At 40.6% G+C, this 14868-nt stretch overlaps 1 protein-coding gene across 8 annotated transcripts in view; it reads left to right on the top strand.

Annotated features, from left to right (window-relative positions):
- Positions 1-14868, top strand: part of DNAJC6 (DnaJ heat shock protein family (Hsp40) member C6) — a 131107-nt gene that overhangs the window by 86418 nt on the left and 29821 nt on the right. For 6 of the 8 annotated variants that reach the window (XM_036443850.2, XM_036443852.2, XM_036443853.2 and 3 more), the window contains exons 3-7: positions 106-155; positions 259-407; positions 10402-10524; positions 13487-13620; positions 14174-14368. In XM_036443850.2, the coding sequence (XP_036299743.1) occupies positions 106-155; positions 259-407; positions 10402-10524; positions 13487-13620; positions 14174-14368 (651 nt within the window). Of the gene's footprint in view, positions 1-105; positions 156-185; positions 408-10401; positions 10525-13486; positions 13621-14173; positions 14369-14868 lie in introns of all 8 variants that reach the window. The other 2 variants (XM_036443855.2, XM_036443854.2) reach the window with 2 other exon arrangements.

Genomic DNA, 14868 nt, shown 5'->3' with positions numbered 1-14868 from the left:
GCTAGCGGGAAGTGTCCCCGGTGATGATGTGAAAGTGATTGAGAGAGAGCAACCATGGCATATGTAGGTCATTTTAATGAGTGCCCTTCCTTGTCTCGCTTTTAGCTACACGAAAGGAGATTTAGACTTCACTTATGTTACCTCCAGGATTATTGGTAAGTTTCTCATGTGCATTTACTGCTCAGATTCAGCTTTCAGTTGCTGCTCATCACCACCCCCGAGCCGTTTAACCCGCCTTCTTTCTGTGTGACCCTCCAGTGATGTCCTTTCCTCTGGACAACGTCGACATAGGATTCAGGAATCAGGTTGATGACATTCGGAGCTTTTTGGATTCCAGACATCTCGACCACTACACGGTGTACAATCTGTCACCCAAGTCCTATCGAACTGCCAAGTTTCATAGCAGGGTAAGCAGTTTTCCCTCTGGGATCACATGGGTGAAGACATAACAGGATATTTCTCCTCTTAAGAGCTATCCCCAAAGCCTTTGGCCTGTGGCACATGAAGCTGGAAAACGACACACTGTGCATATTTCTAGTCACAAAGTACTTATTAGGCATTAATTGTATATTCTGAAGATTTTTGGGAGGTGAAAATATTTATCTGTCGATGAAATGCCATCTGAGTTGGGGCCTCACACCAGTGTGGTTGGTTGCTCAGATGTTAGGGCTCATTGCTGTGAGGCTCAGTTGGAGCTTGAACTGCTACATAAAGCATTTGGCTACCTTTTTACTACAACACTCATCAGGCCTGTACCTGTCCTTATTGCTACCTGGCATCATGATGAGGCAGTGTAGCTAGACCAGTACAGACATACTAGTATTAATGGGAATAGCCTTCTGACATTCAGTAAAATTGCTTCTTCTAGAAGTGAAGCTAGCACATAAATAGCCTGCACTGTAGGTTTGGTAATCCTATTACTAATATTAATAGTAGTGAGTGCAGCAGCCAACACTTAGAGAGTGTGTACACTGCGCTAGGGACTTGCCATGCAGTATCTCAGTAAATTCTCTCAACAGCCCTCTGAAGTAGATGGAGAAACTGAGGCACAAAGAGGTAAGGTAACTTGCCCAAGACCTCACCGTTAGTGCTGACACTGTTTCGGGGGAAAGCTGGATTGCCCTCTAAAGGAGCTTTTTGCAGATAGGCTGAGAAATATTCCTCGTTCAGGAGCTTTGAGAGCTGGCTTGGGTTTGAATCTAATATCAAGCCCAATATTCCTGGTTGCTGAATTCCTTTTGTTTTAAATTACATTTATTGGGATAACATAACTTTATATAAGCTTCAAGCGTACAATCCTAGAATACATCATCTGTATATTGCATTCTATGTGCACCACCCAAAGCCTGGTCTCCTTTACCTGAATTTTTGATTTACTCACCAAGATAAGGCTTTTTCTCTCTCAAGAACATCTTCAAATATTTTGACTTAGCCTTTAGATATGTTTGTTTCTGCAACTGCATTTGAGTCTTATGATAAATAGGAAGGGTTTTCTATACATTGGACCCTTTAATATATATATTTTTTATTGATTTTTTTTTTTTTAGAGAGAGTAAGAGAGAGGGATAGAGAGTTAGAAACATCAATGAGAGAGAATCATTGATCAGCTGTCTCCTGCACACCCCCTACTGGGGATGTGTCTGCAACCAAGGTACATGCCCTTGACCAGAATCGAACCTGGGACCTTTCAGTCTGCAGACTGACGCTCCATCCACTGAGCCAAACTGGTTTCGGCTATACATTGGACCCTTTAGAAGTGAAACTTGATTTCTTATATTTAAGATGGCAGCTGATGGTCTATGCTGTGTATCTAGCACCTCAGCTTTGATGCCAGAACACATTGTACTCCAAATCCCAGTTGCCATCCATCGTGTCCAGGCCTCCATTTCCAGAGCTGAGATTGATCTGCATGCTTTCTAAGATTCCTGCCCCAATGTTCAATATGAAAAGGGAGGGTTTTGTTAAGGACTCTGTCTTCTCAGAGTGTTCCCCAAATAGCAAGAGGTAACTCAGCGGTTCTCAAACTTTACTGTACATCAGAGTCACCTGGAGGGCTTGGTAAACACCCAGGCCCAGCACTGCCGATTCAGCAGGACAGGGTTGCAGTGAGATTCTGCATCGCTAACAACTGGTGCTACTCCTCCGTCGCCATGGGGACCACTCTGAGAAGCCCTAATGAAACCGCTCTGAAGTGGTTTGTTCTAAACTGGCATTTTCTAACGGAGAGTTTAAGTGCAGCTCCTTCAAATCCTCTACTAGGGGTGTCGAACTCAATCAGAGAAGGGGCCAAAATCTAAAATCCAGCCTAAATCGCGGGCCGAATGGTTTACTGAACAGTCATAAACTGTCATTGTGATGGAAACGCAGTGGAGTGCAGTGATGACAGCGCGGTGCGGGCCACATTGCAAGGCCTGGCGGGACGGATTTGGCCCGCGGGCCTTGTGTTTGACACATGTGCTCTATACTATCTGCTCTTCCAACGCTTATATTACCTAATGCAGTGCAAGTGATGTCAAACAAGATGTGGGTAGACATTCTGTTTCTAACTCAGATGCAAATCTTTTGAATTGATTTTTTTTTCTTGTTTGGAGACAAAGTCAGTGCCCTCATTTTTAAAACGAAGGGACTGTGGAACATCCTGCACAATATTTCATAGAAATTTTATTTGATCTGAAAAGATTTGTGATAGTCTGGAACATTTTCCTTCTGGAAGTAAATAAAGATATAGTATCATTATAGAAGCATTCGTACATATGAAGATGTCTCTTTGGGTAGTATTTATAAAAGCAGTCACGATAAAGATATTTAAAGAAAGCTGTCTATTAGCGTAACTACATATTTTGTGACCATTCTTAACAGTCTTTCCAAAGGAATCAGGAATTAATTACACATTGATTTAAAAATGCCACAGGTTGCTAGCTCTCACTTGCCTTAAAAGGGCAAGAAGCATGTTTATTTGATTTGATACCTAGAATAGTGCCTGGAATGGCTAAACATGTCTCAGACAAATGAATGTGTCAAGGACTGTTAAACACACAGATATAAAATAAATATTTGGTTCTTGTTCCCAAGGCACGTATGCCTAGTTGGAGAGAGAATCCAAGACATTCTAAAGACAACTGCAAATAATATGTTCAGTACCTACTGAGGGAAATTAGCGAAAGGAGACAGCAGTGAGAGCTGGACCTTGAAGCATGAGTAAGTCTTGTAGAGGTGAAAGGTGTGGTGTTATTTCTATTTTTATTTTTTAAAAATATATTTTATTGATATTTTACAGAGAGGAGGAAGGGAAAGAGATAGAGAGCTAGAAATGTCAATGAGAGAGAAACATCGACCAGCTGCCTCTTGCTCATCTCCCACTGGGATGTGCCCGCAACCAATGTATTTGCCCTTGACCGGAATCGAACCTGGGACCTTTCAGTCCACAGAACAATGCTCTACCACTGAGCCAAACCGGTTTCGGCTATTTTTTATTATTATTATTTTTTATTTTTTTTAAATAAGTTTTTATTGTTCATATTATTACAAATGTTCCTCCCCCCCCCCCCACCATTGCTCTCCTCCACCAGGTTCCCATCCCACCCTCTGCCCTTTCCCCACTCCCCATTGTCCTCATCCATAGGTGCACAGTTTATGTTCAGTCTCTTCCCACATCCCCCTCTCCCCTTTTCCCCAAGAATCGTCAGTTCACTCCCCTTCCATACCTCTGATTCTATTATATTTGACAGTTAATATTGTTCATCAGATTTTTTTAATTTCCTTGGTTTTTAGATTCACTTGTTGATAGTTACCTATTTGTTGTTCATAATTTTTATCTTTATTTACTTTCTCTTCTGAAAGAACCCCCTTCAGCAATTCATATAATTCTGGTTTGGTGTTGATGAACTCCTTTAGCTTTTTTTTTATTAGTGAAGCTCTTTATCTGACCTTCGATTCTGAGTGATAGCTTTGCTGGATAGATTATCTTTGGCTGTAGGTTCTTACTATTCATCACCTTGAATATTTCTTGCCATTCCCATCTGGCCTGCCTGGTTTCTGTTGAGAAGTCAGCTGACAATTGTATAGGTGCTCCTTTATAGGTAACTACCTTCTTTGCTCTTGCTGCTTTTAATATTCTCTCTTTGTCTTTTGCTCTTGGAATTTTAATTATGATGTGTCTTGGTGTGGTCCTCTTTGGATTCCTTTTGTTTGGAGTTCTGTGCGCTTCCTGGACTTGTAAGTCTAATTCTTTCACCAGGTGGGGGAAGTTTTCTGTCACTATTTCTTTCAGTATGTTTTTGATATCTTGCTCTCTCTCATCTTCTGGGACCCCCATAATTCTGATGTTGGTTCGCTTGAAGTTGTCCCAGAGGTTTCTTACATTATCTTCAATTTTCTGGATTCTCTTGCCTTCTAGCTTCTGTGGAGGAGTGTCTTCTGGTTCTTTATGTTCCAAATCTTTGACTTGATTCTTGTGATCTTCCATTCTGTTTTTAGCACTCTGTATAATATTTTTTTATTTCAGACAATGTATTCTTTATTTCTTGTTGATCCCTTATCATTTCTTGTTGACTGCTTATTAATTCTAGTTGATCTCTTTTCATATCCTCTTAGGTCTTATCCATCTTTTCTAGGAAATTCTTGAAAAACCTTATAAGCGTAGATTTGAACTCTAAATCCAGTCACTTTTTGTCCTCCATTTCTTTCGTTTGTGATTTATTTCGTTGTCGCATTTCGCAGTTACAGATGGGACAGGATTTCAGGGTGGAGCCTACAGCCTTGGCTTCTGTCAGCCCCGCCCTATGCGGTTCCTGTGTCTCAGGGTCCTTCAGTACTCTCTGCAAAGCGCCTCTGAGAGATAGGCACCCTCGATTTTCGCCTGCTGCCAAACAGCTATGCTCTCCCCCAATGAGCCCGGTATTCGGGTTCAGTTCAGTTGGAAGTAGAGTTGGAGGTGGCGTTCAGAGCAGACTGGAGCCCCAGTCTCCTTCCGGCCAGGGCAATCCCGCAGCACAGCCGACCATCCCTTCTCTGTGCGCAATGTGTGCACCGCCGGGACCTCCTTTCGCCGCTTCCCCGGGGTTCCGCCTTACAGCCCAGCTCCCTCTGCATGAGCCTGGGTCCCCGGGGTCTGGCCTAGAACTGGGGTTCAGAGCAGTCAGAACTGGGGCCCAACACAGTCGGAGTTTTATCTCCTTCCCGCTAGGGAACGCTAGCCAGGCACTCGGCCTCCCTCCTCTCCGGCTCTGTCCTCTCCGTGCCACGTGTCTCCGTACCTTGGGCTTTTACAGCTCCTCTGCGCTTCCTTCTGGTTTTCTCCTTGCTTCTCGTTGTAGAATTTCCAGTCAGTCGACTTTCCTGTAGTTCTGGGTAATGTCCATTTTATATTTTAGTTGTATTTTATTGAAATTGTTGTATGCGGCTGCGGCTAGGTGTTTACCTGGGTGCAGCCATCTTGGATCCTCCCTGTTTCGGCTATTTTTTAAAAATATATGTATTTTTTTATTGACTTCAGAGAGGAAGAGAGAGATAGAAACATCAACAGTCAGAGAGAATCATTGATCAGCTGCCTCTTGCACATCCCCTGCTGGAGGTCAAGCCTGCAACCAAGGAATGTGCCTTTTACTGGAATCGAACCTGGGACCCTTCAGTTTTCAGGTCAACACTCCATCCACTAATCCAGCTAGGGCTGTTGTTATTTCTTTTCCATGTAAATTGTAGAATGTGTCTTACAAGGTTCTTCATGATCTGGCCTCTGCCTGCTACTCTGGCTTCATCTTTCACTGTTCCTATGCCCAGAAAACCCAGGCTCCAACCAGGGAACACACACACACACACACACACACAGTCTCTGCATGAGCTGCTCTTTCTCCCTAAAAAGCCATCCATCATCACACCGCCCCAACCCCTTCCTTGTTTACCTGACTTCACTAAGAGGAGGATTTCCACAAAGATTTCCCAACCGTTTCTCTCTAAAACACAGGAGTGCGTAACACCTTAACTCTTTGCAGATAGTCCCAGAACTCTGCCCAATAGATCTAGACCCTCTGGCGGAGCTCCTGCAAGCTTCAGTTGCCTATCAGGGAGACAGTCCCAAAACCTTGGTCTATTCTGCTTGGTTCTGTTTCTGATCTGGCTTTTTTCAAGTTCCTAGTTCTTTCTCTCCTCACTATGGGCTCGTTTGCATCTCATTGTTGCATTACTTAGAAAAGTTCTCTTACTTCTCATCTTCCAATCCATGAAGCCGGAAACCATTTCCTCCTTTCAGGTCAGTGGTGGGCTAGGTCTGCAGTTAAATATTATTTTATTAAGTGCATATGGCAGAGTGTTCCATAAATAGCCAGTGTTGGAAAAGACTAAATAGGAGACTGGTTTTATTTACAGACTCACAGGAGTCCTACTCTGTCTTTATTTCCAAACTCAGTTACTTTACATTTGTATTATGTGATATGTGCTTGGGGATACGGGCAGTAGTGGCAAAGACAAGCTGTTTCTATGCTTTTGTCAATAAATGGAAAATGGGATGAGTGGCCACCAAATCCAGCCTGGCTCTAAAGTTCTAACATCTAACTAATGCGTTCCAGTGCCTCTTAGAGCTTCCTTCTCCTTCTGCAGGAAGGAAGATGTGCTGTTGGTAGCATAGAAAAAGAACCCCATTGGCTGGCCGGTGTGCTCAGTGGTTGAGCATCAATCCATGAACCAGGAGGTCATGGTTTGATTCCCCATCCAGGCACAAGCCAGGTTGTGGACTTGATCTCCAGTAAGGGGGAAAGGGTGTAGGAGGCATCCAATCAGTGATACTTTCTCATCATTGATGTTTCTACCTCTCACTTCTTCTATGAAATCAATTAAAAAAAAAAAAAGAAAAAAAAAAAGAACCCCAGCTGATTCTTTTAGACTCTCCCTTCATGTTGCCTTTTTCCAACCTCATGTTCTTGTAGGATTTCTTCCCTTTGGGGAATGACTTGATTGTTTGAAAATATATTATCAACTTGGGCTTCTTTAAGAGGTCATGATTGTTTGCAGGTGAACCCTCCCCCACTTTTCTTCCAGAGTTCCCAAAGTTCCTCAGTGTTTCTCTTTGGTTTGCTGGTTGGTGAGGGGGGTCAACTAAGGAGCAGTGATGCCTCATCTTCCCCGCTGCCACCATGCATTGCTGTGAGGATGGGGGGGAAAGGGGTAGAAAGAAATCCTGGCCTGGGGGCCAGAGGGTTATGGATCCCCACATCGTAGCTCTGTCAACTTTGGTGACTTGAATGTTTTAACTGTAGTAAAATGTGACCATTACATGAAACCCCACAAACATACAATGGGATTGTAATAAATACTCGTTAGACAGTGTGGTATAATGGAAAGCTCCCAAATTTACTGCTTTTATAACATACACAAACTTAAACTTCAGAAATGTCCCTAAGTTCCTATCTCAGCTGTTCCTCTTCCTGGACAAGGTACTTTACCGCACTTGAGACTCAGTGTTCTCCTCGGTAAAATGGGGCTGACAATAAGAATACCTGTCTCACTAATACTCAGGACATGTTCTCTAGGTTTGCATAAGAAGGAAGTTTGACAGCAGTGCCTGCCCTAGAGTAAGCATTCAGTAAGTGGTAGCCATGATTAACATGGGTAATAATAAAATGCCGCAATAAATGATCGACTGAAATACCCTTGTCCTCCAAAAATGGTTTCAAATTCTGAAAACACTTGATATGGCTCTTCAGTCTGATTTTCCATAGCAACTTGTGCTCTAAATGCTTAGCGAATTGGATGCTTGTGCCGTCTTATCTTGTGCTTGGGGCGACAGACAGATGAACATTGAATGGCATCCAGCCCGGGTTCTGTTTTGGCCTCTTTCCCCACTGGGTGACATCATGGCAGCCTTGTAATCCATATGGCGTGTTCTGTGCCCTGCAGCTCCGGGAGGTGGTCAAAGGGACTGGAGACAGTACAGTGAAGTGCTACCAGCCCTAAGACAGTGGTGCTTACTGCGTGAAACTGTGAACCAGAGAGAGAGAGAGAGAGAGAGAGAGGGAAAAATAGCTTGCAGTGACTGAATTCCTTTTTAGAATGTTTAGGCTTTGTTTATGGCTTAATGTTTTTTCCCCTTTAGACAAAGCACATGCTTTAAAAAATTCTAATTGTATGTTTGCCCAATGATGTACAATTATATGTCAAGTAAATATGTAATTATAGAGCACTTTAAATTAATATTATTTACTTGATTGATTTAATTGTTCTGGAGCTGTTAGTCTATTGTGCTAAGAACAATTTGGCAACTTTTAGCTGAGACTCATTATAGATAGTAATAGTGTTTACATGGGTGACATATAGTTTCTAAGAAGTTTAGAAGTATTATTGGGGAGTCCTAGCTGGTTCTGCTCCATAGATTAAAAAAAAAAAAAAAAAAAAAAAAAAAAAGGGCCAGAAACAGCCCTGAATAATGTTGAGTAAAAGGAACGTGTTGCGGAGTTTAAGCCAACAAAGGCCCAATACTGGGTGACCCTGCATTGTTTGGTAGCTATGTCAAGCATTTCAACCATTTTGTTTAATAAACCATATCTGTCATTCCTAAAGGTATAGAAAAGTGGTTAACCAGAAAGGTTCCTTATAATCATCTTGTAGAAAGAAGTTACAAATTAACCGAAAAGAATGAGCTTTCTTGGCAGCCCCTGAGAGCGAAACATCATGTGTGATTATTATCTGGTTACCAAAAATGGGCAAGCCAAACAGATTGCTTCTACGTCCCTTGCTCCACTGTGAAATATTAGGAGTTTGAGACGTTTGGGTTTTCTTAGGCCAGTGGTATTAGTGTTGTAGAGCACTTTCTGATGACAGCATCCACACAAAACCTGCTCTTTCTCCAGAATTCCCGACATCAGCAAATGGCACCTGCTCCCATTCTTTTATCCAGCCATTCATGCTGGAGGCCTGGAGTCATCCCCAACTCTCTCCCATTTCTCTTTTAAGTATACCCCTCCTCACTCATGCACTGCCACCATGAGATCCCTCACCTACTCTTGTGTATAGGTATTCCATTTCCTCTTTACTCCTTAATCCCTCAAGTTTTTTGCACCTGCTGCTACTCATCTAGGCCTAAGTCCCACCATCCCTCCCTTAGACCTCTCAGCAAACTCCTCACTGATCTCTCTGACTACCCTCATGTAATTCATACCCATTACTAATTCTGGATCCTTAAGGTTCTTTGGAAAATGCAGATCTGAGCATCACTCTCTTACTTTACCCAGCTCCTAACAAGGTCTGACCCCCTTCAGTTTACACTCTCACCATACAGGGTTCATTTATTTTTCCCCCTGTCTGACCTCAGGGCTTTGAACTGGCAGTTACCTGATGCAGTAATAGTAATAGCTACATTTATTGATCACATTGTGTGTGTCATATGCTGAGCTAAGCCCTTGAAATACATTCTCATGTAGTACCCACAACCCTGACAGGTAGGTAGATAGGTATCATTTACCACATTTCATAAAGAAATGCTCAAAGAGGTCACAAAGGTTGCCCAAGTCTAAGCTTCTCTTTGTTATTTATTAAATTAGTGAATATCTAATCAGTTGAAGGTGATGTCTAGTATTTTGAGGGAAACAATAATCTCAACCAGTGTATACAGCAGTAAAATTATTTATAGTCAGAAAACCAAGTTGCAGTGCTGGCACTGACCAGCAGCATGATTTTAGACAGGACAACCCCTGAGAAGGAGTTTTCTCACCTGCAAAATGGGCTTCATATCACTGCCTGTCTTAAATGATTGTTGATTGGATTAGAATAGAGACAAGCCGAACACAATCAGGGCTCAATGACTGTTTCAGTTCCCATTGACATGCAATAGGATGTGTTAAATGAATATGTGTGTTAGATGAATACAAATGTTGGAGGTTGGCCCGATGGTGTTGTGAGTCCCTTCATTAAGAGAGAGAAATAAGAGCCCTGGTCAAGGTTTGGCTCACTTTCATGTGCTCATTAGAGCTGGTATAAAATTAGGAATAGTCCAATATTTATAAGATAAACCTATACTTAAACATCTAGTATTCAGGTAAAAACATTTTATACTTAACAGTCATTAAATTTAGAGCTTTATGCAGTGGGTAGTATTATAGCCAATGAGGTATATCTGAGACGTAATTATTGTTAATTGGAATAAAAATTTGGGTAAGCTTATAAAATACAAATAAAATCCAAATATATAGTTTAAGTGTTCTTGCTGAATTTAAAATGTATTTTAAAATGTGTTTTCATACCCTTATGGAAACATAATTTTTTTAATGAAAAAAATTGCTGGATTAAGTTCTTCTTCCATTCTCAATTGTTCCTGAGGATAGAGTGTCACTCCAAGAAGCAGTTGTTTGGTGTCCTACCTGTTGGAGAGGAAGTCACGAAGGGAATTCATTTCCTTTCACTGTGTTTCCTTAGGTTTCAGAATGCAGTTGGCCCATTAGGCAAGCCCCCAGTCTGCACAACCTCTTTGCTGTGTGTCGGAATATGTATAACTGGCTACTGCAGAACCCCAAAAACGTCTGTGTTGTCCACTGCTTGGTGAGTAACCTTTATTGTTGTCATTGTCTGCAGTTATTTGGTATAGTTCGGTCAAATACAGCTTGCCCTATGCAGACTGATGAGCATTTAAGTTGAATTATTATTTATTGAGATCCTACTTAGGAGTTTGGTGGTCTTCATAAAAATGAAGACCGACCTTATTATTCTTTTTTTTTTTTTTAATATATTTTATTGATTTTGTACAGAGAGGAAGGGAGAGAGATATAGTTAGAAACATCGATGAGAGAGAGTCACCAATCAGCTGCCTCTTGCACACCCTCTACTGGGGATATGCCCGCAACCAAGGTACATGCCCTTGACCGGAATCGAACCCGGGACCTTTTAGTCCCCAAGCCGACGCTCTATCCATTGAGCCAAACCGGTTTCGGCGACCTTATTATTCTTACCTTAAAATTTGAGTATTAGTGGGAGAGGCAGACATGTACATAGATTGCATCATTCAGAGCCTCTAGAATGTGTTAAGTATTACAAAAGAGGTAGAAGCAAGGTTGTATAGGTAAAAATCTCATTGACTTGACATGAGTAAAGTTGCCATAAGTACACTGGAATATTTAATTTTCCTTACTCTTTTAAAATAATTAAATAAAATTTTCAATTACAGTTGACATGCAATATTATATTAGTTTCAGATATGGGACACAGTGATTAGCGATTTATAGAACTTACATAGTGATCACTCTGATAGGTCTAATACTCATCTGACACCATACATAATCATTGCAATATTATTGACTTATTTCTTTTGCTTTCCTTACTTTTTGTGTTTGAATAAAAATGAAATAAAATGACACCTATGCCATTGTAAGTAGTCACAGAAAATATGGACTGTGTTTTATGGCTTTGCTGACCACTGACTTTATACAGTCCATTTTTCTAACCCTTTTTTTCCAGAGACCTCATACTTATTGTTTAAGACTCTACTTTCAATAAAGTCTTTTTGAGTATTTTCACAATATGGATATTTCCATTATATATCTAAGTGCTTCTGTGGCATTTCATGCATTGCATCATCATATTGGAGAGCTCCTACTCTACCATGAGTACCTTACTAGGCAAGAACTGTATCTTTCTTTGCACCCAGATATGAAGGGTTTTGAATAAACTGCTGACAATATAAGCAAATGAACACACAAATGGAATCTGAGCATAAATATTGGAAATATTCATTGCTTCTGTAAACTTCAGGGTCTATATATTTTTACTATGATCTTACTTAATGATTCTCCCTTTTATTCTTGAAAGCCAGTTGGCTAAGAGGGAAAAAAGCAGAATACCTTTTCTTCTTTCCACTTCAAATACTTAACTTTTAACATAAAAACTAATAAAAATTTGTAAAAGACCAGCATGGCAAATAAAAGAAGAGACCCATATCTAAGCACCTAGAGCATATTAAAAGAGTGTCTGGAGGACTAAATCCTAGAGAATTAAGATTGAGAAAAGTATATTTTTTAAAAGAAAAATGTCCTTGGAATAAGGACAACAATAAATGCTTGAGGCACATGGTATAATCTTATCTTAACTCATTTATGCTGTTCCTTTATCAGCAAACAAATGTCAAGCAAGAAAGGGTATAGCAGTAATTAAGACAAAGCTGATAGGTAGTGAGATAGTAAAAGAGCCTCACAATACTGAACAATATCCACTCTCTAGACTTAAATTATAGAAAGAATGCCGAAAGCACAGGGAAAGCAATTATGGATCCGTTATGTAATATGAGGAAACTAGAAGAGGTGCCAGGCAAGCAAGGAGAGATTGCTTCTAAAAGACAGAGGAGGTTAATCCTGGAAAGTTACATCTGGTGAGGCTGATGGCAATTCAGGCAACATTTTCATATAAATTTTTCACACATACTTTTGCACAGATGATTTTTACCTCTTAGAAAAACACCAAAAAGTTTTCTGAGGTCTTTCTCAGCATCTGATAGGGTTCAGGAATCTGGAAGAGGGGCTGTGCATAAATGAATGAAGAGGCTAGAGAAGAAATATGAATTTGGAAGACATGAGGGAAAACCAGACGGAAACTTAGTTCTAGTTACTAAGTTATCCAAATATCTGGACCCCCTAGCTTTTTTTTTTTTTTTTTTTTTTTTTTTACATTTTTTAAATTAAATTATTATCTGTGTACATATTTTAACATTGCCCTCCCCATACATACCCTCCCTCCCCAAGAACCCCTAGCTTTTTATTAACACATTTTGCCCTAATGCAAAGCAGATATACATATCAAAGGTAAGTTTTGGTAAACAGTAAAATATTATAAGGTTGGGGGAACTTCCCTCAGCTGTATAGAAGCTGGCAATAATATTTAGATCTTAAGCCCTGCTGAAGCTCCAAGTTCCATCAACCTTTTGATGAACTTCTTGCATTTATGACCTGTTGGAATTAGCCTCCAGCAAAAGTTATTCATTATGAACACACATATCAAACCACCTGAACATTTTCAAAAAGACTAATATGTTAGTAGAGACAGTTTATTGGATTTCTGCAAGATATTTACCCATTTCTTGTAATCAAGTTGGAGAAACTTGGACAAGGTTGTTATACATTTAGTGAAATCATGGTTAATATCTGCTTCCAAAGGTAAATGGCTAATGGATCTGCAACTTCCCAAGGTTGCATTCAGTTGCCTTTTTAATTAACTTTTATTGGTTTCAGAGAGGAAGTGAGAGAGAGAGAGAGAAATAGAAACATCAATGATGAGAGAGAATCTTTGATCAGCTGCCTCCTGCACGTCCCCCACCAGGGATCAAGTACCCAACCCTGGCATGTGTCCTGACCCATAATCGAACCAGTAACCTCTTGGTGCATGGGTTGATGCTCAACTACTAAGTCACACTGGCCTGGCCTAATTCCTCTCTTTTAATGGCAAGAACAGCCAGTCTCAGTGGTGAGTGGCTGATTGGACCACGTTTATGACAAGTTTATGCATTTTCTTTTGGCAGGATGGACGGGCAGCATCGTCAATTCTGGTTGGTGCTATGTTCATTTTCTGTAATCTCTACTCAACTCCTGGCCCAGCTGTTCGATTGTTATATGCAAAGCGACCAGGAATTGGACTCTCGCCATCCCACAGGAGGTAAAGTAAGCTTAGATGTAGGGTAGGCACAAACATACTCAAATTGGTGCCATGTGTTTAAAAACACACACACACACACACACACACACACACACACACACGCCTGTTTAGATAATTGACTTATCTTCTCTTTAGTCAGTTTCATCCTTTCTCTTATTTAAATTGCATCTCCTTGCCTTTCTTTTGGATCAAAAGTGCTTCTGATGATAGAATTCTACAAATTTTTCAATGCCAGCCTTTAACTGATAAATCTGATCTGCTAAGTCAAATAGAATAGATGTTCAAATATTGAGCCAGTACTAAGCTCCCATAACCTTTTGCATTTAATAAATACCTCTTCATCAGTTCTCTGGGAGAAGTATAGCAGTGTCACTAGTAAAAGCTTTCCTGCATTATTGGTTGCATTCTCTTTAGCTAGTTATGTTAAAGAAATGAGCATAGTAAATTTTTATTATAAGTTAATAATTTGCAAAAACAAACATCATAGCAAAGATCAATAGTTTCTTTCTTCTGGTGTGGTGGGCGCCAACAGAATGTACATCTTCTGTCTCAGGTACCTGGGCTACATGTGTGACCTTCTAGCAGACAAACCCTACCGGCCCCACTTCAAGTCTCTCACGATTAAGTCGATCACTGTCAGTCCAGTCCCCTTTTTTAACAAACAGAGAAACGGATGTCGCCCGTACTGTGACGTGCTGATTGGAGAGACCAAAATATATACGACCTGTGCAGATTTTGAACGGATGAAGTAAGTCATAATTATTTCAGTTTTTGTGAACTGCTCTATTCTTCTGAACATTATGAGGGCCATGTCATTGTGAAATGATTGAATTTTTTTTTTTGTAAAGTGTATCATAAGTGGTAACCATAAAAAAGCACATAAATCAAGGATGGCATAGCTCCCTTTTAAATGGTGATATAACCTAAGGGATTAACAAGAGCTGTAACGAGGGTTAAGGCACTGCTATGGAACAGAGGACCTGGATGTTTTAAAAAGAGATTTGGTGAGCATAAAGGAAGTATCAGGGAAGAACGGGGTTTCCAGGTGAACTGTGAAGTGGATGGTGATATAGTTAAAGACATTATAGAATCTGAAAGAGCAGCTGCCAGTAGAAGGTGGGAGGGGGTGTGAAGAGAAGGGAGTGGATGGTAACATGAAATGAAATTAGTTTTGAAAAGACTGAATTTGTGGATTAGTATCCAAGACCCTCACAGAGGGTCAGAGAACCTGGATGTTTTAAATAGGGA

This window comes from Pipistrellus kuhlii, unplaced genomic scaffold (genome assembly GCF_014108245.1).
Source record: "Pipistrellus kuhlii isolate mPipKuh1 unplaced genomic scaffold, mPipKuh1.p scaffold_m20_p_2, whole genome shotgun sequence".
NCBI lineage: Eukaryota > Metazoa > Chordata > Mammalia > Chiroptera > Vespertilionidae > Pipistrellus > Pipistrellus kuhlii.
The sequence above is the reverse complement of the archived record's forward strand: the minus strand, read 5'-3'. Positions and strand labels throughout refer to the sequence as shown.